Genomic DNA, 23547 nt, shown 5'->3' with positions numbered 1-23547 from the left:
TTTTGGTTTCTATGGAAGCTGCCCAGAGTGGCTGGGGAGGCCCAGCCAGATGGGCGGGGTATAAATAATAAATTATTATTATTATTATTATTATTATTATTATTATTATTATTATTATTATTATTAAACCCACCCATCAGCACCTTCTAGCATTGTTAGGAAATTACTCTCACAGTCAAGCCACCAGGTACCTCTTAGGAGAAACCACAACCAGCCAGCCATGGCCATTGTCCTGTATGGCCTAGGCCCAGCAGGGGAGGGAGGGACTGCCCAAGCAAAACACATCTATGGCCAAAACGAAGTTCCAAATTGCCTCTCTTATTTTAGTGGCTGAGCCCCAGACCCGTCCCTTGGAAAACGCAGGCAAGCCTTTCGAGTGAAATCCACCCCCGTTTGCCGGCTTCATTGGGGTCAGAAGCGTGTAGCTCTTCTCTTTCGGAGTCTTATTTATCATCATCAGGGCAGCTTTTGGGGTCGTAGGCTTGCTGAATCTTCAGTATGTTATATCCCTGCAGGTTCCACTGGCCGAAATGTTGGAACTCCTCCTTGGGGCTTTCGTCGTCACAACCTTTTGGGTCATAGGCCTGTTGGATTTTGAGGATGTTCCAGCCTTCCATTTCTGGTTTGCCAGAAGGCTGGGCCTCCTCCTTGAAGATGGAGGAGTCTTCGTCGCACCCTTTTGGGTCGTAGGCCTGTTGGAGCTTCAGTATGTTCCACTCCCTCACCTCTCTTTGAGGAGGTGGGGCCACCACCACGTCTGCTTTCTCCATGACAGAAGGCGATTCACCCTCAGAAAACTTGGGTGTGTAAGCTTGCAGCATTTTCAGTATCTTCCAGTCCTTTGCCTCCTCTTGGCCAGAAGGCGGGACCTTCTCCTCTTTTCTAGAATGAGTTTTGTCGTTCTGCACCTTGTCATTGTCGGGTGTTCGGAACACCTTTGCCTCTTTGCCCGTGTAGGATTCATCATCGCAGCCTTTGGGGTCGTAGGTCGCCTGGATTTTCAGGATGTCCTCCACCGGCTTGCCAGAAGATTGGACCACCTCCTCCTTCCTGGAAGGTGCTTCCTCTTCACAACTTTTTGGGTCATAAGCCTGCTGAATTTTGAGGATGTTCCGTCTGTCCATCTCCTGCTTGCCAGAAGGTTGAACTTCTTCCTTATTTGTAGAAGCTTCCTCGTCACAAGCTTTTGGGTCATAGGCTTGTTGAATTTTCAGTATATTCCGCTCTTTGTGCTCCTCTTGGCTAGGAGGTGGGACTTCCATCTCCTTCCTACTGGAAAGTGATTCATCATCGGAAAATTTAGGCATATTAACTTTCAGGACTTGAAATATATCCCAGTCCTTTGCCTGCTCTTTCCCCGAACGTGGGATCTCTGTCCTAGGAGGAGTTTTGTCATTCTCCTGTGTTCGAAACACCTTCTCCTCCTTACCTGTATAGGATTCATCAGCACAACCTTTGGGGTCGTAGGTCGCCTGGATTTTCAGGATGTCCTCCACCGGTTTGCCAGAAGGTTGGACCACCTCCTCCATCCTGGAAGGTGCTTCCTCTTCACAACTTTTTGGGTCGTAAGCCTGCTGAATTTTGAGGATGTTCCGTCTGTCCATCTCTTGCTTACCAGAAGGTTGAACTTCTTCCTTATTTGTAGAAGCTTCCTCGTCACAAGCTTTTGGGTCATAGGCTTGTTGAATCTTCAGTATATTCCGCTCTTTGTCCTCTTCTTGGCTGGGAGGTAGGACTTCCATCTCCTTCCTGCTGGAAGGTGATTCATCATCGGAAAATTTAGGCATATTAACTTTCAGGACTTGAAATATATCCCAGTCCTTTGCCTGCTCTTTCCCCGAAGGTGGGATCTCTGTCCTAGAAGGAGTTTTGTCGTTCTCCTGCGTTCCAGAAGTCCGGAACACCTTCTCCTCCTTACCTGTATAGGATTCATCATCGCAGCCTTTGGGGTCATAGGTCTCCTGGATTTTCAGGATGTCCTCCACCACTTTGCCAGAATGTTGGACCACTTCCTCCTCCCCCTTCCTGGAAGGTACTTCCTCATCACAGCCTTTCGGGTCGTAAGTCTGCTGGAGTTTCAGAATGCTCCACCCCTCAGTCTCCCACTTGCCAAATGGTTGAACCTCCTCTTCCTTAGTCATAGAAGCTTCCTCAAGGCAACCTATTGGGTCATAGGCCTGTTGAATTTTCAGTATATTCCGCTCTTTGTCCTCCTCTTGGCTAGTAGGTGCACCGTCGTCGTCCTCCTCTTCCCATCTATCATCAGCAAATTTTGGTGTGTAAGCTTGCAGGATTTTCAGTATCTTCCACTCTTTTGCCTCCTTTTTGCCAGCGGGTGGAATCTCCTCTTTCCTAGAAGGAGCTTCGTCATTCTCCACTTCCTGTGTTCCAGAAGTCCGGAACACCTTCTCCTCCTTGCCCGTATAGGATTCATCATCGCAGCCTTTGGGGTCGTAGGTCTCCTGGATTTTCAGGATGTCCTCCACTACTTGGCCAGAAAGTTGAACCGCTTCCTCTCCCTTACTGAAAGGTGTTTCTTCATCGCAGCCTTTGGGGTCGTAAGTCTGCTGGAGTTTGAGAATGCTCCACCCCTCCATCTCCCACTTGTCAGATGGTTGAACCTCCTCTTCCTTATTCATAGAAGCTTCCTCATCACAACCTTTTGGGTCATAGGCCTGTTGAATTTTCAGTATATTCCGCTCTTTGTCCTCCTCTTGGCTAGTAGGTGCGGCCTCCTCCTCCATCTCTTCCCATCTATCATCAGCAAATTTTGGTGTGTAAGATTGCAAGATTTTCAGTATATTCCACTCCTTTGCCTCCTTTTTGCCAGAAGGTGGGGTCTCTTCTTTTCTAGAAGGAGTTTCGTCATCATCCTTGACCATATAGGATTCATCATCACAACCCTTGGGGTCGTAGGTTGCCTGGATTTTCAGGATGTCCTCCACCGGTTTGCTAGAATGTTGGACCACTTCCTCCTTGTTAGAAGGTTCTTCCTCTTCACAATCTTTCGGGTCATAAGCCTGCTGGATTTTGAGGATGTTCCGTCCCTCCATCTCCCACTTCTGAGAAGGTTGAACCTCCTCTTCCTTATTTGTAGAAGCTTCCTCATCACAATCTTTTGGGTCGTAAGCCTGCTGGATTTTGAGGATGCTCCTTCCCTCCATCTCCCGCTTCTGAGAAGGTTGAACCTCCTCTTCCTTATTTGTAGAAGTTCCCTTGTCCCCACCTTTTGGCTCATAGACCTGTTGGAGTTTCAGTGAGTTCTGCTTCTCTGTCTTCTGCTTGCCAGAAGGTGGAACCTCCTCTTCCTTATTTGAAGAAGATTCCTTGGCCCCACCGTTTTGCTGGTATGACTTTTGGCTTTTCAGTGAGTTCCGCTCCAACTCCTGATTGTGAGAAGATTTTACCTCCTCTTCCTTATTTGAAGAAGTTTCTTCATCACCTCCTTTTTGCTGGTATGACTTCTGGCTTTTCAACGAGTTCCACTCCAACTCTTGATTGTGAAAAGATTGTACCTCCTCTTCCTTATTTGAAGAAGTTTCCTCATCACCACCTTTTTGCTGGTATGACTTATGGCTTTTCAACGAGTTCCGCTCCTCCAACTCCTGATTGTGAGAAGATTGGACCTCCTCTTCCTTATTTGAAGAAGTTTCTTCATCACCACCTTTTCGCTGGTATGACTTTTGGCTTTTCAACGAGTTCCGCTCCAACTCCTGATTGTGAGAAGACTGGACCTCCTCTTCCTTATTTGAAGAAGTTTCTTCATCACCACCTTTTCGCTGGTATGACTTATGGCTTTTCAACGAGTTCCGCTCCTCCAACTCCTGATTGTGAGAAGATTGGACCTCCTCTTCCTTATTTGAAGAAGTTTCTTCAGCACCACCTTTTGGCTGGTATGACTTTTGGCTTTTCAACGAGTTCCGCTCCAACTCCTGATTGTGAGAAGACTGGACCTCCTCTTCCTTATTTGAAGAAGTTTCTTCATCACCTCCTTTTTGCTGGTATGACTTTTGGCTTTTCAGTGAGTTCCGCTCCTCCAACTTCTGATTGTGAAAAGATTGGACCTCCTCTTCCTTATTTGAAGAAGTTTCTTCAGCACCTCCTTTTTGCTGGTATGACTTTTGGCTTTTCAATGAGTTCCGCTCCAACTTCTGACTGTGAAAAGACTGGACCTCCTCTTCCTTATTTGAAGAAGTTTCCTCATCACCACCTTTTTGGCTTTTCAATGAGTTCCGCTCCAGCTCCTGACTGTGAAAAGATTGGACCTCTGCCTCTTCTTTCTCCATGAAAAGGGGAGCATCCTTCACCACCTCTTCCTCCTTCATGTCTGGGTTAGGCAGGTAGTCCTTCAACCGCAAGAGAGATTCAGGACTTTGCAAAGCATACTCCATCAGTTCATCCATGGAGCCCTGGGCTTCAGCCATGATCGCAAAACTCTTGTTCAAGACATTGTCAGCCAAATCTCCAAAATTGTGGGCTGAGACAAAATCGGAGTGGAGCTCCCTTATGTGCCGGCTGGTTTGGGACAGCTTGTTCCGGAGCTCTTCTGGGATGTCTTTCAGGCTGGCCACCAGGTTCTCGTACGTGCCTTGAAGGTTCTGGGTCACGCTTCGGGACTTTGCCAATGTCTTGGCTTCTATCTGTCAGAATAGAAAGGACACTTGTTCAGATTTATAGTCCCCTGTCCACAAGGAAGCCTCCGCAAAACCAAATAGAATTCCATCCAACCCTAAGGTATCCCCCCTCATTTCACCCTGAGCTCGAAGCACCAGCTTAACAGGTGTGACAGATGCTCATGGAAGCACCTTATAATAAATAATAATAATATTTTTTTATTTATACCCCACCCTTCCTGGTTCAAAAACTGGGCTCAGGGTGGCTAACAACAAATTTAAAACACTTAATTATAAAAGCAGCATAAAATACGGTATAAAAACACAAATAACAATAAAAATCAAAAATCAATTAGATAATTAGATCGCCAAAGAAGAAGCAACAGCTTTAATAAAGATCCAGCTTACTAGCTGCTTTGCTTCTCAATAGTCTCTGGTTGGCCTCTGTTATTTCCTCCGAACGATGGAGAACCTACAAAGAACTCTATATAGGCTCTTGTGGACCCCATAAGGGGAAAGGAGCAGTTTTCGTTTACAACATTCGATACGTCTGCGAGTTGTGCATATTCTGTCTACTTAAGTTGCCACTCGTCTTTGGTTGGGACCTTACTGGTTTTCCACTTTGGGGCTAACAAGGAAATCTTTTATGGAATGGTACTGAATAAAAGAAAACTGCCTGCCCGCTAAGGTCTCATCCTTCCTCTGGAGACCTGGAGAAGGAGGCTGATAGTCCTTGAATTTTCTGGTCCAATCCAAAGGGTCTATAAGCCCTTTTTAAAAGAAGCAACTGAGGTCGTAAAGGAATAGAAGGCAGGTTGGCGTCGTAGTGAATCGCGGTTTCTCAGCTCCACCATGGTTATTGCGAGAACTGCACAGAGAAGCTGCTTTTATTTGACCACCCCGTGTTCCCCAAACTTCAAACTTAAGGTTGTTTCCCTCCCCCCGAGAATTGAAATTGGGGGCACTGTTCTTATGCTAGAAAAGGTTGATAAGTTTAAGATAAAATCCTTGGAAGTGAGCATATCTCAGTAAGAGTCACTGGTTCCGGAAATGCCCCCAGATTGGAAGTCGGGAACAGTAACTTGCCCAGAGAAGCAGCGATCTGTGGGTGGTGCTTTGGGCTCATGGGAGATTCGGATGCGCTTCCACAACACAACAATGTGCCAAGGAGCGTGGTTTAGGTAAGGGGGACTTCAGCAGATAATGGAATCGTAGAGTTGGAACGGACCATGAAGGTTCTCCAGCGGCAACCCCTTGTAACAACACGGTGGCTCAGAATTTGAAGAAAAGGGTACCTCAGAGGTAGGGCTGTCATTCTCATCTTCCTCGTCACGCATCCGTAGGGTGATCTCGTCCTCCTCATCGCAACCAGGTGCCGTTAATGTGATGTTAGACACATCTCTGTAGATGGGGTCCTTCTTGCGGCGACTGGTGGGTGCAGGCGGCATCTCAACTTTCACTGGGATGATTATCGGTGCGGGTGCCATCTCAACTTTCACCGGAATGATGATTGGTGGGGGCGGCACCTCAACGTTCACCGGGATAATGATTGCTGGTTGTGGCACCTCAACTATTTCTGGGGGGCTGATTGGTATGGGCAACACCTCGACCTCTGTGGGCGTCATCTCGACCTGTGAGCAGGTGATTTCCTCGCACTCTACGATGGTGCTGTGCGCACGAGGCAGCCCGATTTCCTTGCACTCGATCATGGTGCTCTGAGCAGCAGGCAGCCCGATTTCCTCGCACTCGATCATGGTGCTCTGAGCAACAGGCAGCCCGATTTCCTCGCACTCGATCGTGGTGCTGTGCTCACGAGGCGCCCCAGGTCCTTCTCTCCCGACCATGGTGCTCTGAGCACGAGGCACCCCAACGTCCAGAGTGCTGAAATCTTCATTCCCTTGGGCAGAATTCCGACGCGGGCTCGCGCTCCACTCCACGCAGATCATGCTCATCCTTTCGTTGGACGGACCAATCTCCAGTTCTGCTCTGTGCTGCACCTGATCAATCTGGAAATGGCCATGGGATGGTTAAAAAGAAGAGGATAGCACAATGAATTAGTTGGACACACCTGTGCCCTGCAGGAGCTCTCCAGGGTACCAAATACTTGGGACTGTTACTTCTGACCTGGCTGAGCCCTGTGCGAGTGAGAAATGTTAGGTGTTGTTGCTGTTACACAATTTCAGCCGTGGTGGCTTGTGGCCATTGGGTCTGGTTGGGCAGGAAACCCAGAAGGAGGTGGAACCAGAGGCCATGATGTTTGGCGCCAACCAACCCTTGTTTTGTCATATTCCTCCTCCTTGCCAAGTTTAATGAGGGCAATACTCGGACCAAGGACAAAGAAGCTTGACAGTCCCACCGCCTGGGCTGATTTTAAGTAAGAAGACTGGCTGGTGGAGGCAGGCTGAGGTTGGTAGAGCAGTGCTGCCTAATGGACCAGCCACCACTGCATTTCTTTGTAAACCCTCCCTGGTTAGATGGGATATAGGGAGCCCATGAACAAAGCTCAAATGGGGGTTGGTAAGGTAAAGGGTAAAGGGACCCCTGACCATTAGGTCCAGTCGTGGCCGACTCTGGGGTCGTGGTGCTCATCTCGCTCTATAGGCCGAGACAGCTGGCGTTTGTCTGCAGACAGCTTCCGGGTCATGTGGCCAGCATGACTAAGCCACTTCTGGCAAACCAGAGAAGCGCACGGAAACGCCGTTTACCTTCCCGCCGGAGCGGTACCTATTTATCTACTTGCACTTTGAGGTGCTTTTGAACTGCTAGGTGGGCAGGAGCAGGGACCGAGCAACGGGAGCTCACCCCGTCGCAGGGATTTGAACCGCCGACCTTCTGATCGGCAAGTCCTAGGCTCTGTGGTTTAACCCACAGCGCCACCCGCGGTACAGGGGTTCAAGCCGCCCTTTAGTTCCATTGATTTCAGATATTCCCTGAGAGGTTGTAGAATCTCTTTCCGTCTCCCAACGGTGTTCCAAGAAAGGTCGGAGACTGGCTGGGGATGTTTGGGGACATTGTAATTTTCCATGGCTAATTCTTCTCATTTTCAACATTGGCTCCCAGTACGTTTCTGAGCTCAATTCAAAGTGTTGGTACTGATCTTTAAAGCCCTTGGCCCGGTATACCTGAAGGAGCGTCTCTACCCCCATCGTTCAGCCCAGACACTGAGGTCCAGCTCCGAGGGCCTTCTAGCACAGGCTTCCTCAACCTCGGCCCTCCAGATGTTTTTGGCCTACAACTCCCATGATCCCTAGCTAGCAGGACCAGTGGTCAGGGGTGATGGCAATTGTAGTCTCAAAACATCTGGAGGGCCGAGGTTGAGGAAGTGTGTTCTAGCAGTGCCCTCAGTACAAGAAGTGAAGCTGCAGGGAACCAGGCAGAGGGACTTCTCGGTGGTGGCGCCCGCCCTGTGGAACGCCCTCACATCAGATGTCAAGGAAATAAACAGCTGCCTTTTAGAAGACACCTGACAGCAGCCCTGTGCAGTCGTACCTTGGTTCTCAAACTCCTTGGTACTCAAACATTTTGGCTCACAAACGCCGCAAACCCAGAAGTAAGTGTTCCGGTTTGCGAATGTTTTTTGGAAGCCGAACGTCGGACGCAGCTTCCGATTGAGTGCAGAAAGCTCCTGCAGCAAATTGCAAGCCACAGCTTGGTTTTCAAACATTTTTGGAAGTTGAACGGACTCCAAGAATAGAATACATTCAAGAACCAAGGTACGACTGTATAGGGAAGTTTCAATGTTTGATGTCTCACTGTGTTTTAATTTATTGGAAGCTTCCCAGAGTGGCTGGGGCAACCCAGTTAGATTGGGGGGGGGTATCCTTAACCTTAATGTTTACTATTTCACTCTCTGCCTTTACTCACTACTCACTGGCTACTGTGATTGTTTTGTGTCAAGATTGTTTTGTGTCACCGGGACCCTAACTCAGAGATTGACATTCCAGAGACCCCCACAATGGTGGTAGCTGAACCTTGAGCTCCTGTTAGGTAAAAAGGTAAAGGACCCCTGGATGGTTAAGTCCAGTCAAAGGTGACTATGGGGTTGCGGCGCTCATCTCGCTTTACTGGCCGAGGGAGCCGACTTTTGTCCACAGATAGTTTTTCCGGGTCATGTGGCCAGCATGACTAAGCCGCTTCTGGCGAACCAGAGCAGGCCAAGGGAACTGGCGTTTGTCCACAGACAGCTTTCTGGGTAATGTGCCCAGCAGGACTAAACCACTTCTGGCGCAACGGGACACCGTGATGGAAACCAGAGCACACTGAAACACTGTTTACCTTCCCACCATAGTGATGCCTATTTATCTACTTGCACTGGCATGCTTTCGAACTGCTAGGTTGGCAGGAGCTGGGACCGAGCAACGGGAGCTCACCCCGTTGCGGGGATTTGAACCACCAACCTTCCGGTCGGCAAGCCCAAGAGGCTCAGTGGTTTAGACCACAGCGCCACCCGGGTCCCTCTGAACAAGGCATTCCACACACACCCCTTCAATGGACAAGAATCCCAAAGGCACATTGATGTTGCAGGGAGAGATGGATTGTTAAATTGGGATGGGGGGAGAGAAGAGTTGGGCATACCACTTCCAATGTCTCGTGGAGCTGATTGATGCTCGCTTGGGTACTGCGTCTCGTGAAGCGCAGCTTGCTCAGTGCCATCATGTAGGCCCTTTGACGGAGTTTGTTGGACAGATCGTTGATCCTCACAAGGCAGGCTTGCATCCGGTGGTCTATGGACGTATCTTCGATCTCCGCGACAGCTTTCTTCAGATTTCCTGCTCCGAGTCGGGAGCGGTGAGGGGTTTGGGGAAAGCAGAGAGAGATTGAGGAACCAGAGCACACCTGACCACCCGCCTCACCAATCTGCACATTGCTTTAGAAAACCCACAAATTTATTCGTTTCCTGCCTTCCTTGGAAGGGTCCAAGTTTCTGGACAGAAGGGGTAAGTTAGGCAAAGACTCCTTAAAACAGCCTTTCTCAACCTGTGGGTCCCCAGATGTTGATGAACTACAACTCCCATCACCCCTAGCTAGCAAGGCCAGAGCTCAGGGATGATGGGAGTTGTAGTCCAACAACATCTGGGGACCCAGAGGTTGAGAACCACTGCCTTAAAGCATGGGTAGGCAAACTAGGGCCCGGGGGCCAGATCCGGCCCAATTGCCCAATTTAAATCCAGCCTGCGGACAACCCGGGAATCAGCGTGTTTTTACATGAGTAGAATGTGTCCTTTGATTTAAAATGCATCTCTGGGTTATTTGTGGGGCATAGGAATTCGTTCATTCCCCCCCCCAAAAAAATATAGTCTGGCCCACCACATGGTCTGAGGAACAGTGGACTGGCCCATGGCTGAAATAGTTTGCTGACCCCTGCCTTAAAGGGTGTAAGAGATTAGTCTGAATGGAGGTGTCCTCCAGATGTTTTGGATGAAAGCTCCCATCAGACTATGGGAATTGTTCTAAATATCTGGAAGACGACATCAATATATATTTATTTATATCCCACATTTCCCCTGATTAAAACCATACAAATAAGTTCAATAAAAAGAGCAGGCACGAGCCCTTTTGTTAAAAGCAATCAGTCCCCGAAAGCCTGTTGGAATGAGAAGGTCTCTTCACCTGCTGGCAACAAGGCAGCAAGCAGGGAGCCAGTCTGGTTTCTCTAGGGAGGGAATTGCAAAGTCTGGCAGGAGCCACCACCGAAAAGGCCCTCTCCCGCATCCCCAACAAACATGGCTGTGAGTGTGCCCGGACTGAGAAAAGGGCTTCCAAGGATCTTGGAGGATGGGCAGAGTAGTATGATGGAATACAATCTTTCAGGCAGCTTGGACCTAAGCCATGTAGGGCTTTTAGTCATGGGATGACACTTTGCACTGTGCCTGCAAAAAGGAGGGCTGTTTGTAGCAAGGGGGACGCGGGTGGTCCAGTCGTGACCGACTCTGGGGTTGCGGTGCTCATCTCGCTTTACTGGCCGAGGGAGCCGGCGTACAGCTTCCGGGTCATGTGGCCAGCAGGACTAAGCCGCTTCTGGCGAACCAGAGCAGCACACGGAAATGCCGTTTACCTTCCCGTCGGAGCGGTACCTATTTATCTACTTTCGCTGGTGTGCTTTCGAACTGCTAGGTTGGCAGGAGCAGGGACCGAGCAAAGGGAGCTCACCCCGTTGCGGGGATTTGTACTGCCGACCTTCTGATCGGCAAGTCCTAGGCTCTGTGGTTTAACCCACAGCGCCACCCGCGTCCCTTAGGTATGACTACTTCGTTCCGAATAGTTTGCCTCCTTCGCCTGCCTCATATTTTGGACTACCAACATCTGCACCCAGCACAGCGACTTAATAACTTCCCCTCCAGTACTTTGGTTTACCCAATGTGGATTTAAAGGTAGGTCGCTTGCATTTCCTGGCAAGCAACAAAAGACGTGTCCCATTCCTTTTTTTTAAAAAAAGGAAACCTCAGCCTCCAAAACTCCTAAGCCAGATGGGTGGGGTATAAATGATAATAAGATTATTTTGAAAAGTGTTTTAATACAGCATTTTGCTGGAAGCTGCCCAGAGTCGCTGGGGAAACCCAGTCAGATGGGCAGGGCATAAATAATAAATTATTAGTAGTATTAGTATTTGGCACCATGCTCCAACCGAGTGAGCTATGTCCCTCGGGAACTGGTGGTCTCTCCTTTGTGGGAGATTTTAATACAGAGGTCGAACGTCTGTTCAGGGATTCTTTAGCTGTGATTACCCTTCCAACCACGTACCGTATTTTTTGCTCCATAAGACTCACTTTTTCCCTCCTAAAAAGTAAGGGGAAATGTGTGTGCGTCTTATGGAGCGAATGCAGGCTGCACAGCTATCCCAGAAGCCAGAACAGCAAGAGGGATTGCTGCTTTCGCTGCACAGCGATCCCTCTTGCTGTTCTGGCTTGTGAGATTCAGAATATTTTTTTTCTTGTTTTCCTCCACCAGTCTTGTGGTCTGGTGCGTCTTACAGAGCGAAAAAATACGGTATATGGTTCTATGATTCAGCTGCCTTCTCTCCTGGTGTGACGCTCACATACTTACCGATCTCCTCTTCGGTAAGAGGTAGGTAATGATCCATTAGCTCCTCCGACTTGTCCAACAGCCTGTCGACGGTTCGCACAAACAGCTGGCATACCCTGCAGGTCATGACGTTGTGTGGTTCACATTCTCTGTTGTCGTCTTCGTCCTCGTCGTCCCTTAATTCGCTAGCCAGGGCCCTCGCTTCCTCCTCTGCCGCCGTCAAGATATTTGCTCTCATTTCTCCCAAGACCTGAAGGTGAAAGAGAGTGGAGGAATTCATGTGCTGTCGATGGACTGATTATCTATTATTACAGTGGTACCTCGGGTTAAGAACTTAATTTGTTCCGGAGGTCCGTTCTTAGCCTGAAACTGTTCTTAACCTGAAGCACCACGTTAGCTAATGGGGCCTCCCGCTGCCGCCGCACCGCCGGAGCACGATTTCTGTTCTCATCCTGAAGCAAAGTTCTTAACCTGAGGTAATATTTCTGGGTTAGCGGAGTCTGTAACCTGAAGTGTCTCTAACCCGAGGTATCAGTGTATTATTATTATTTAATTCATTTCTATACCGCTTTATATTTTAAAGAAAAACCTCAAAGCGGTTTAAGGTAAAGGTAAAGATACCCCTGACCGTTAGGTCTAGTCGCGGACGACTCAGGGGTTGCAGCGCTCATCTTGCTTTACTGGCCAAGGGAGCCGACGTTTGTCCACAGATAGTTTTTCCGGGTCATGTGGCCAGCATGACTAAGCCGCTTCTGGCGAACCAGAGCAGTGCACAGAAATGCCCTTTACCTTCCCGCCGGAGTGGTACCTATTTATCTACTTGCACTAGTGTTCTTTCGAACTGCTGGGTTGGCAGGGGCAGGGACCGAGCAACGGGAGCTCACCCTGTCGTGGGGATTCGAACCGCTGACCTTCTGATCAGCAGGTCCTAGGCTCTGTGGTTTAACCCACAGCGCCACTCGCGTCCCCTACCCGGGGCGGGGGGGAGGCACCGCAGGATTTGGCTCCTTGGCGCAAGTGGCCTTTGGGGTCAACGCACCGACTCTATTGCGAAATTGGGTTCTTCCAACAGGTTGTTTCGGAACACCCCCTCCAGAGAAGGAGGAGGGTTAGGAGGATGTACGTGTTCTGTCAGATCTGTCTCCGAAAGGAGGTCCGTTACTACTTCTGGGATGATGAAAGACACTTCTGGAGATGGTTCGTCGGTATTCCATCCTTCGTCCACCCCCTCGACAAACTCTTCCAGTTCCTCATCTCTGCTTCTGCTTCTGGAAGGTGAAAGAACTGGGGGAGAGAGGAATCTAGGGTTTAGTTGCCTGAGCACATGTGAGACTTACTGTATTTTTTGCTCTATAAGACTCACTTTTTCCCTCCTAAAAAGTAAGGGGAAATGTGTGTGCGTCTTATGGAGCGAATGCAGGCTGCGCAGCTATCCCAGAAGCCAGAACAGCAAGAGGGATTGCTGCTTTCACTGCGCAGCGATCCCTCTTGCTGTTCTGGCTTCTGAGATTCAGAATATTTTTTTTCTTGTTTTCCTCCTCCAAAAACTAGGTGCGTCTTGTGGTCTGGTGCGTCTTATAGAGCGGAAAATACGGTAACTACTGAGCAATTATTTTAGTTTAGTTTTTGTTTTTGGTTTAAGTTTAGGTTTAGTTTAGTTTAGTTTTAGTTTAGTTTAGGCTGGATCACCCCCAGACTCTCTGAGGTGAAAGCTGTGTGCTTTAAATAGGTTAAGAAGTAACACCAAACCATTACTTTCTCAAAAATGGAAAATGTTTAAGAGATACTTACAAAAAAAAAAATAACAGCGACATATTATGTATGGTCGTGTTTGAATGACCCTGTGTACATAAAATACTAAGAAAGAGAGGAAAACCGGTACGCTAGGTTGTAAGGAAGTATTAGAAAGTATATTGAATGTAAGGTAATAATTATAAGTACATTCAAAACCACAAATGTCAGCTTTATCGGGAAATGAAGGGAAGTCTATACATTATTTTACTTCAGTTTGTTGTTGTTTTATTTTATGTACCATTATGTGATTTTAGCTTAGCTGTTATCTAAGTGGAATTAGAAGGTCAAATTAACATTCTAGGTTGAACTAATTTATTAATACAATTTAATAGTGTATGTATGTGTATGTGTGAAGTTAAATCTATAATGACATTAATGAATTTCAATAAATAATTTTTTCATCAAAAAAAAATAAAATAAAATGTATGCTGTGAGCACCACCCCTGTTAATGACGAAAGGCATTTGAAAAGCAAGGAAAGGCAGGGAAATGTTTTGGCGGACTTGAACAGGGAATTTGGTAGCCAGGAGACTTCCCACACTTGTTCGATCCCGTGGAAATGTTAAGGATAGTAGGAAAGGATATATTTAATAAGTATTATCCGCTAGCGAGTGATGTAGCAGAGCACATTCTCAATATAACCGGAAGCGAGTTTGCAGATTCCTTTGAATCTCTTAGTTAAGATTATTTCCTGGTGTCCCCTTTAAAAGGTAAAGGGACCTCTGACAGTTAGGTCCATTCACGAACGACTCTGGGGTTGCGGCGCTCATCTCGCTTTATTGGCCGAGGGAGCCGGCGTACAGCTTCCGGGTCATGTGGCCAGCAGGACTAAGCCGCTTCTGGCGAACCAGAGCAGCGCACGGAAACACCGTTTACCTTCCTGCCAGAGCGGTACCTATTTATCTACTTGCACTTTGAGGTGCTGATGTTCTTCCTGGAGGACAGGATTCACTGTTCCTTCTTCACATGTCCAGGGAATTCCGAATTTGTATTAACTCTGTAACATCCTGGCTGGGTTAAACAAGTTAGGGAAGCATCCCAGGGAGAGATTAAGGGGGCAGACTGCAGATTTGCTGTTCGTTTTAAGTGCATGCAAATAAAAATGTGAACATCAGACTGGCTGTTGGATCAGGCCGCCAATTTATTGTTTAAAGGTAAAGGGACCCCTGACCATTAGGTCCAGTCTTGACCGACTCTGGGGTTGCGCCGCTCATCTCGCTTTACTGGCCGAGGGAGCCGGCGTACAGCTTCTGGGTCATGTGGCCAGCAGGACTAAGCCGCTTCTGACGAACCAGAGCAGTGCATGGAAATGCTGTTTACCTTCCCGCCGGAGCGGTACCTATTTATCTACTTGCACTTTGAGGTGCTTTTGAACTGCTAGGTTGGCAGGAGCAGGGACGGAGCAACGGGAGCTCACCCCGTCGCAGGGATTCAAACCACCGACCTTCTGATCGGCAAGTCCTAGGCTCTGTGGTTTAACCCACAGCGCCACCCATGTCCCTGGTGTCCCCTTTAATCCCTCCTTAAAGAATAAAGACAGAAGAGTCTTTCTGATTAAGGTTTACTCTCAGTTCACGATTTGATCCCTGAAAGGCATGCCATACTTGGTAGTTACATAAAGAAACCACGTTGCTTATGTCCTTTCTGCCAGGATACCTGAGAATGGTCACTGATTGCATTACCTGGACAGCCTGGGCCATTCTTTTTGAGATGGTAAATACTTTAGTTTTTGAATCCTACTCTATTCATACACAAAATATGCCCCAAGACAGGATTTGTAGATGGGGAAAAAACTTCTGGGAAAGTTTTCTCCAAGATATTTCCTTCTGCAGAGGAAATATTGGGGGTCATTAAGAGTAAAGATGGCTTAAGAATTGCTCTCCTGTACTATTTCAGACGTGGTTTATACCTTGTGCACTTATGAACATTTATTTCATATTTGACACCTTAGAATTCTTATAACAGGGGTCTCCGTTAGGGATGGAGGAAGAAATAGGACTTCATGTGCATTTAAAAGGCAAATGTGCCCAGTTTGCACTTCCCCCCAAAATATGAAAACTGAAACACAGGTGTCTTCCAAAATCCTCAAGTCTCCAATTTTTGCAATGCAGCTATTCAGCAAAGTAATGTACAGACTTCCTGTTATATATTCAGTGGTCTGTGTTTGCCTGAGCTTGATTCTGGACTAAGGATTCTGAGCTCCTGATTCGATACATGGTGTCCAATCACAGAACATTTCAGGATTTTGGCCTCTGCCATTGGCCCTTGATCGCTGAGCCATGATTCGCAGCTTGGAAGTGTAAACAGCCAATCACGTTGGGAGTGGGAATGGCCCAAGCTTTCAGGAATGTATATAAGCAGCTTTGCCCCTGTTCACCTTACTCACACTGTTCCTCCTCCTCTTCTTGGTCCAGATTGAAGATGCTGGAATCCTCATCCCTTAAGGACACCGAGTCTGAACCGAGGCTGTCCGTCTCTCTCTCGCTAAGCTAACCAACACAAGGAACGGATCTGTTAGGATGTGTCTGCACAGTGCATTTCAAAGTGGTTTTGGGACTCTTTGCCCGACGTGGTTCCCAAGCAAGGACAAATCAATAGCTGTACTCTTATATAAACAACTGAGCAATTTCCATTGTGCAGATGTGATTTCCAGTGTCTGCGTCTGCACAGACGCAATTTTTAGCATCTGCACATGTGCAGACGCGACTTCCGGCATCGCGGAAGCGAGTCCCCATGCTGCGCCACGCCAGTTTAGTGCAGCGCGCGGAGACTCGCTGAGCGGGCGGCTCGTGGGCAGATTAAACAACCCCCGCGGGCTTTAGGCTGCCTACCTCTGTTCTTGGGAATGGACAATTCTACATCTGGGGCAAACTGCTTGCATGAGAGAGATGTGAATTACAAGGCAGGCAACCGAAGCTCAAATTTGTCCTAAATTTAAGGCAGGAGTTCCCCCTCTCTTGTCATAAACCACTTGAAAAGAGCTGAGAATGTAAAAGCTGTTTAGGGGCGGTTTCCCCCACCCCAGCTTGTTGCAACAATTGTAATGCACTGTGCAATTTTTTAATTGCATTTTTATTGCGTCTTTTATTTTATTCGATTACAGTCATACCTTGGTTATCTGTTCGACTTCCGGAACTGTTCGGAAACCAAGACGTGGCTTCTGATTGGCTGCAGGAGCGTCCTGCAGCCAATCGGAAGCCGTGCTGATTGTTTGGCTTCCGAAAATCATTCGAAAACCGGAACACTCACTTCCAGTTTTTGATCGTTTGGGAGCCGAAACGTACAAGTTCCAGGGTGTTCGACAACCAAGGGACGACTGTACAATATAAATTGCATGTAACCCTACGGAGTTCAAATTCCCGATGTTCTCCACAGGAGCACTGTGGGCCACACAAATGAAATTCATGGGTTCATAGGCTGGTTTAGGAAGCCCTGATCTATGGCATGCAATGCTTAGCTGTGATAAAAGAAAAGCACTTGGCGCCTCTGAGCATGGACAGAGTTCTTATCTGCCGTTGCATTTTTCTCTGCTGTGCCCCCAAAGTACCTGGTCTCTGTCTCGCACTGCCATCCGTTGGTTGTCATCCAGGGCGGGGTTTCCAGAGAGAGGGTGAAAGGGAAATGAAATTATTATTTATTCATTCATTTATGTACAGCCGCAAGTCAAATTTGACGGGCATTTCTATTTACAGCCCTGCTGAAAGTGACATTGTGATCAAACCACCAGTAACACGTCCAGTAACACAATTCATGTCCAAAGATTGCAGGGCAGTTTACAGCCATAGAAACACAAAATCAAAACACAAAATTCCCAACATAGAAACCAAAGACCCATTAACCTCCATTCCATAAACACATTTAAAAGGACACAGACTGGTAGGCCGGGTGGAAGAGGGACGTTTTCACCAGGTACCTAAAGTTACACCAGGTACCTAAAGTTACAGAGGGAAGGTGCTCTCAGACAAGCATCCCACAAACAGGGAGCCACCACAAAAAAGGCCCCGTTCTCGCTTCGCCACACTCTGGACCTCTCACGGAGGAGGCAAACAAAGGGCCTTAGATGATGAATACAGAGCTACTCAGTTTATATGGGGAGAGGGGATCCTTGAGGTATTGCGGTCCTGAGCCATTTAAGGCTTTATAGGTCAAAACCAGCACTTTGAATTGGGCCCGGAAATTAATCAGCAAGCAGCACAATCAGGCCGGGATTGGTGTAATACGCTCAACCCGTCTTGCCCCAGTGAGAAACCTGGAATTCTGCACAAGCTGAATAATAATAATAATAATAATTTATTATTTATACCCCGCCTATCTGGCTGGGTTTCTCCAGCCACTCTGGGCGGCTGCCAAACTGCCTTCAGCCCTACATAGAGTAGGAGAGTAGACCAAGCAACCTGCAATCTGCAGGAAGCCATCTTCAAATATCTCAAGAGCTGTCACGTGGACCAGGTGCGCAGCCTGGGAGTCATTTTGGACTCACAGCTGTCCATGGAGGAACAGGTTAATTCTGTGTCCAGGGCAGCTGTTTACCAGCTCCATCTGGTACGCAGGCTGAGACCCTCCCTGCCCGCAGACGGTCTCACCAGAGTGGTGCATGCTCTGGTTATCTCCCGCTTGGACTACTGCAATGCGCTCTATGTGGGGCTACCTTTGAAGGTGACCCGGAAACTGCAATTAATCCAGAATGCGGCAGCTAGACTGGGGACTGGGGGTGGCCGCCGGGACCACATAACACCGGTCCTGAGAGATCTGCATTGGCTCCCAGTACATTTCTGAGCACAATTCAAAGTGTTGGTGCTGACCTTTAAAGCCCTAAACGGCCCGGGGTACCTGAAGGTGTGTCTCCACCCCCATCGTTCAGCCCGGACACTGAGGTCCAGCTCCGAGGGCCTTCTGGCGGTTCCCTCGCTGCGAGAAGTGAGGTTACAGGGAACCAGGCAGAGGGCCTTCTCGGTGGTGGCACCCGCCCTGTGGAACGCCCTCCCAGCAGATGTCAAGGCAATAAACAACTACTTTACTTTTAAAAGACAACTGTTTAGGGAAGTTTTTAATGTCTGATGCTGCATTGTTTATAATATTTGGTTGGGAGCCGCCCAGAGTGGCTGGGGAAACCCAGCCAGATGGGCGGGGTATAAATAATAAATTGTTATTGTTATTATTATAGCCACTGGAAACCGCCGGAGAGAGGAGAGGGCTCTTTCTGGTCTACCATTTGGTTCTCCCATTTGGTGGGAGAACATGATGTTGATCTAGATGGGCAAATGACCTGATCCAACAGGTGATCTCCTCTACGGGACTCTGGTTCTATGTTCTTATGAGCTACCAGGGACCAATGGTCTGTCTCTGTATGTTCTTAGCACCGTAAGCAGAAGTCTGAAGAACGTATGAACACTCTGGCTGCACCCTGTTCTCACAAGGGCCAGTGGGAACCCCGCAAGCTTATAATGTAGAAGAAGAAGAGTTTGGATTTGATATCGCGCTTTATCACTACCCAAAGGAGTCTCAAAGCGGCTAACAATCTCCTTTCCCTTCCTTGCCCACAACAAACACTCTGTGAGGTGAGTGGGGCTGAGAGACTTCAGAGAAGGGTGACTGGCCCAAGGTCACCCAGCAGCTGCAGGTGGAGGAGCGGGGAAGCGAACCCGGTTCACCAGATTACGAGTCCACTGCTCTTAACCACTACACCACGCTGGCTCTCTGGTATTATAATGTATGGTACGGAGGCAACACGTCGAGGGGCGAATGTTGCACTGCAGATGTCCTTCCGACCCCGAAACAACAATGCAAAATAGGGGGCCCCCGATCTCTCTCGCTTTCCTAACACTCACCCTTAGCCATGGTCTCCGGTCTCTGGCCTGGCAGGGTGGGCTAAAAGGAGCCCAGGGTTCATGGCAGCATCTTCCTTCGTTCCATGGGATCTTGGGGCCCAGGATACTCCCAGAATTCCATGCAGCTGTTGTCAAGCTGGGTGATGTCATAGATGCTTGGCGTTGGCTCACTTGCCACAGTGCCTCTAACTCCCAGCAACCCTAAGGAGGAAGGGGGGGGAAACACATCATTGCTTCAGAAAGTGGATCTAGATTGCAAGGTTTTTATTATCGTCATTGTTACTTCGCTTGGCAGAGGAACCGGGTTAGAGGAAGAGGACCAGCTGTGCTCGGTAGCTTTGCCAGGTTTCTGACGGTTCTGCCGTGACCACCTAAGCATAGCTGTCAACTGTCCCTTATTTGGCGGGAAAGTCCCTTATCCCAGCGCCGCGTCCCGCTGCTGTCCCTTATTGATGATGTCCCTTAAATTTCCCGGGTTTCAAAGGAAGCAGCTCCTCTCCCTCCCTCCCTCCCTGCCGGCCAGGGAGGAGGGAGGCTCCAACTGTGTTGCTTGGCTGCGTTGCTCACCCAATAAGGAGTCCAAGAATGACTGGGGGGTGGAGCTTGCATGCCTTGTGCCGATCAAATTGGCAGCGTTGCCTGGGGACTCGCCTTTGCTCAGCGCTTCCCAGCGGAGAGGTGACGGTGGTTTTCCTTGCTGCATCCCCTTTGCCGGGTTGCTGCGCTGTGGGAACCACCGCTTGAGGCTTCGTTTGGCTGCTGGCTGGGCTTTCTGCCTTTTGCTTGGAGGGGCTAAGAAGTTGAACATACCTGTGCTTGGAAGATCCCTTATTTTGGCTGCTGATCCCTTATTTTTGAGGCTGCTGGTCCCTTATTTTCAAATCTGTAAGTTGACAGCTATGCACCTAAGGTCTTGCTTTAACATATTGTTATGAGTTTGGGGGTGCCTTGACTCCCCTAAAATCCTGGGTTTAAGTGGGTGTTGGAGTTTAATCGATGCTTGGAGCAGCCTTTCTCAGCCTGTGGGTCCCCAGATGTTGATGAACTACAACTCCCATCACCCCTAGCTAGCAAGGCCAGAGCTCAGGGATGATGGGAGTTGTAGTCCAACAACATCTGGGGACCCACAGGTTGAGAACCGCTGGCTTGGAGCATCGGGCTGCCAGATGCTGAATTTAGCAGCGTCGCAATGCATGCCCACCCAGTTTTTCCATGCTTAGGAAATCACCTGGGAGAAGTGCAGTGGGTCAGGAGAGGTAGCTAGCTTAGAAAAAGTGGGTCTGTTGAAGGCAGCAAGAGGGACTGATTTGTTTTATATTATTTTATTCAATGCGGTAGTAATGGGAGAAACAGGACCGTCTTGGGGTGTAATGCTTTGAACCCCCTCCAGGCTCAGGGTGTGAACTGGCAACCATCTGTCTCAATAAACAATGGAGTGTGCCTCCAGGGATAAAGTCAAACTGCCGCGTTAGTGTCTCTATTTTCCAGGGACAGTCCCGGAATTACAGAAGCTGTCCCAGTGTCTGGATTGATCACAGTGTGTCCCAGTTCTGCTTTTCCCCGCTCCCCATGTCTTGGAGAACAATTAAAAGTGTTGTTGCAAAAAACGGAGTCCCGTTTATACAGAAAATGAAATCCCTGCCCCAAATGGGGAGGCTAGCATGCGAAGCCCTCCCTATCATTTTGAAGAAAAAGGTCACCAATCCACTTCTAATTCTTTCATTGCTGTGCTTCCGCAACCACCCATTTCTTAGGAAACGCAGAACGTGTTTATTCCTTTATTGTAAATGGAGCTTTACACTGCCTACTCAGAAGGAAGTCCTACTGTATTCAATGGAGCTGACTCCCAGGTAACTGGGTCAAGACTGGGCTGCTTTACACTGCAGTCGAGGGAGTGCAGCCAAGATGGTGTCGTTAGTGGAAGCATTGACTTGAGCTCCGCAGCAGTTGTGCGGTTTTTATTAGTTTTTATTAGTTTTATCAGTTTTTATTCAGCTTTTATCAGCCTCATTATTTTATCTACAACATTTGGCAGCTGTTCCTTAACTAATATATTCACAAAGCTTGAGTTAAAAGGAAAGGAGCTCAGCAAATTGGTCTCAATTACTTGTCTACCTTGGAAGTAGTCTCGCGGAGAACCCTGCTGCAACACCCGACGGAGCTAATGAACGAGGTGAGATTTTTACCAACCTGACCTTTACAAGATAAATAATGGTGACGACCAGGAGTGGCTGTAGAACACTAAAGGGAGCACAAACAAAAAGCACTCGGCCCTTTAAGAATAGGGGTAAAGTCAAGCCGAGTGAGAATCAGCAGGAAACTGAAACTTCTCCCTCCTGCACTGAAGGGCCGCCTGTGCAGAGAGAGGATTGTGTAGAAGAACGCCACAACAAAGGGCCAATAAAGTCCAAAGTAACTCCAAACATAATTGGTACAGCCACCGAAGTGCTCCCAAAACAGAGGCTTAAATCCCAAGCTTCTCCTGAACCATCCCAAGTCCGAGAAGTGGAAGAACTAATGTTAAAACAAATTGCAGAGATGTCTTTGGGAAACCCTAAAACAACAAGAGACTCCTGCTTCCAACTTGAGACAAATGAGGATGAGGATCTATCAGTTATCAAATGGCTTGTGCTTTTAACTGAGGATATTGAAAATATAAAATCTCACCTGGCCACCTGTACAAAAATCCTCACTATAATGATGGACACTTGCAAAACTCTCTGTAGGGAACCCAGTGGGGTGACTGTAGAATTGGAAAGTAAAAACAACTCCTTTCCTACCACCTGCAAAAACAGATTACCAAGGAAGGCCAAAAGATCTTGCAGGGCTACTGCCTTGAAAAGGAGACCCATAAGGTTAAAAAAGAGCAGAAATGTTAAAAATTTTAAGGCAGTGCGTTACAAAAAAATGGATTTTAAAAAGCCCCTTGGTTTAACTTAAAATGCAAACAAGCTAGACGACATCTCTGTGCCATTTACAATGAATATAAATCTTCTGGTGCTTTAGTATTACCTAGGAGTTACCAACAAGCAAAAACAGCATATAAGCAAGCCCAGAGAATGGCTAAGCAAGAGTGGCAACAAAATCGCTGGCAGGCGCTTATAGTCGCCTCTAGTTCATGTAGCTCACGGCAATTTTGGCAATTGGTTAATAGAAGATCAAGGAGATACCCCTTAACAATAATTCCTGCCCCGGTCTGGGAATCCTTTTTAAGGAAATATTTTGCGTCACCAGATTCCAATACCAACGCTCTTGATGATGTATTTGATCATCTCCCCATCTGGCCTCCTACTGACCCCGATGAAATCTTGAATTTAATCTCTAAACTTAAAATCGGCAAAGCCCCTGGGCCAGATTTGGTTCTGGTGGAAGCCATAAAACTACATTCCGACTGGTGGGCAAAAATCCTGGCTGTTACTTTCGATGCTATTAATGCAACTGGAAGGGTGCCAAAAATATGGAAGGACGCTATTATAATTCCAATATATAAAAAAGGCTCCCCAGACGATCCAGAGAATTATAGGAATATTAGTTTACTGTCAATAGTTGGAAAGATATACGCACGTTTTCTGCTGAATAGACTTACCCAACGGGCTGAAGAAAAGAAACTGATAGGCCCCGAGCAAGCAGGATTCAGACCGAACCAGTCAACTACGGACCATGTTTTAGTCTTGCACCATCTAGCCCGGAAATATTCCTCTTCAAACCGAGGCCAACTTTGTGCGGCTTTTATCGACCTTAAGGCTGCATTTGACAGCATCCCCAGAAGGTTACTCTGGGAAAAGTTGGCCCGATGGGGAATTGATAGAAGACTTTTATGGCTAATAATCCAGCTGCATGAAGGGTCGGCTGCTAGGGTGAGAATAACCCCAGCCGGCGATCTCACAAACTCTGTGCCCATCAACAGAGGAGTCCGGCAAGGATGTATCCTAGCTCCTTTTCTTTTCAATTTATTCATTAGTGACATGAGGATACCATTGGCTGAATCTCAGGAAATCATCCATGCCCCCCGTCTCGCAAACTATCGTTGCCCATTATTACTCTATGCTGATGATGCTGTGATTTTATCCTTCTCAAGAATTGGCCTCAGGAGAGCATTAAAATTCTTTGTTTCATATTGTAAAACAAATTCCCTCACTATAAATCAATCTAAATCAAAAGTACTAATTTTCTCAAAAAGTCGGAAATCCTATAAGTGGCAACTAGATGGAAAACCTATTGAACAGGTCTATAAATTTCAATACCTGGGAGTTTTTCTCCAATATAATCTGGGTTGGAAGGCGCATATTG

At 47.8% G+C, this 23547-nt stretch overlaps 1 protein-coding gene across 1 annotated transcript; it reads right to left on the bottom strand.

Annotated features, from left to right (window-relative positions):
- Positions 1–298: 298 nt before the first annotated feature.
- On the bottom strand, positions 299–19410 carry LOC128405781 (trichohyalin-like). Its single transcript, XM_053372723.1, has 9 exons — positions 19258–19410; positions 16977–16993; positions 15816–15918; positions 12676–12920; positions 11658–11886; positions 9189–9382; positions 5909–6619; positions 4266–4640; positions 299–4172 (listed from the first exon to the last, which is right to left on the bottom strand). Exons 1-9 carry the CDS (start codon positions 19265–19267, stop codon positions 444–446), a joined length of 5613 nt encoding a protein of 1870 aa, XP_053228698.1. The 5' UTR covers positions 19268–19410; the 3' UTR covers positions 299–443.
- Between the last annotated feature and the right edge of the window lie 4137 nt (positions 19411–23547).

This window comes from Podarcis raffonei, chromosome 18 (genome assembly GCF_027172205.1).
Source record: "Podarcis raffonei isolate rPodRaf1 chromosome 18, rPodRaf1.pri, whole genome shotgun sequence".
Lineage (NCBI taxonomy): Eukaryota > Metazoa > Chordata > Lepidosauria > Squamata > Lacertidae > Podarcis > Podarcis raffonei.
The sequence above is the reverse complement of the archived record's forward strand: the minus strand, read 5'-3'. Positions and strand labels throughout refer to the sequence as shown.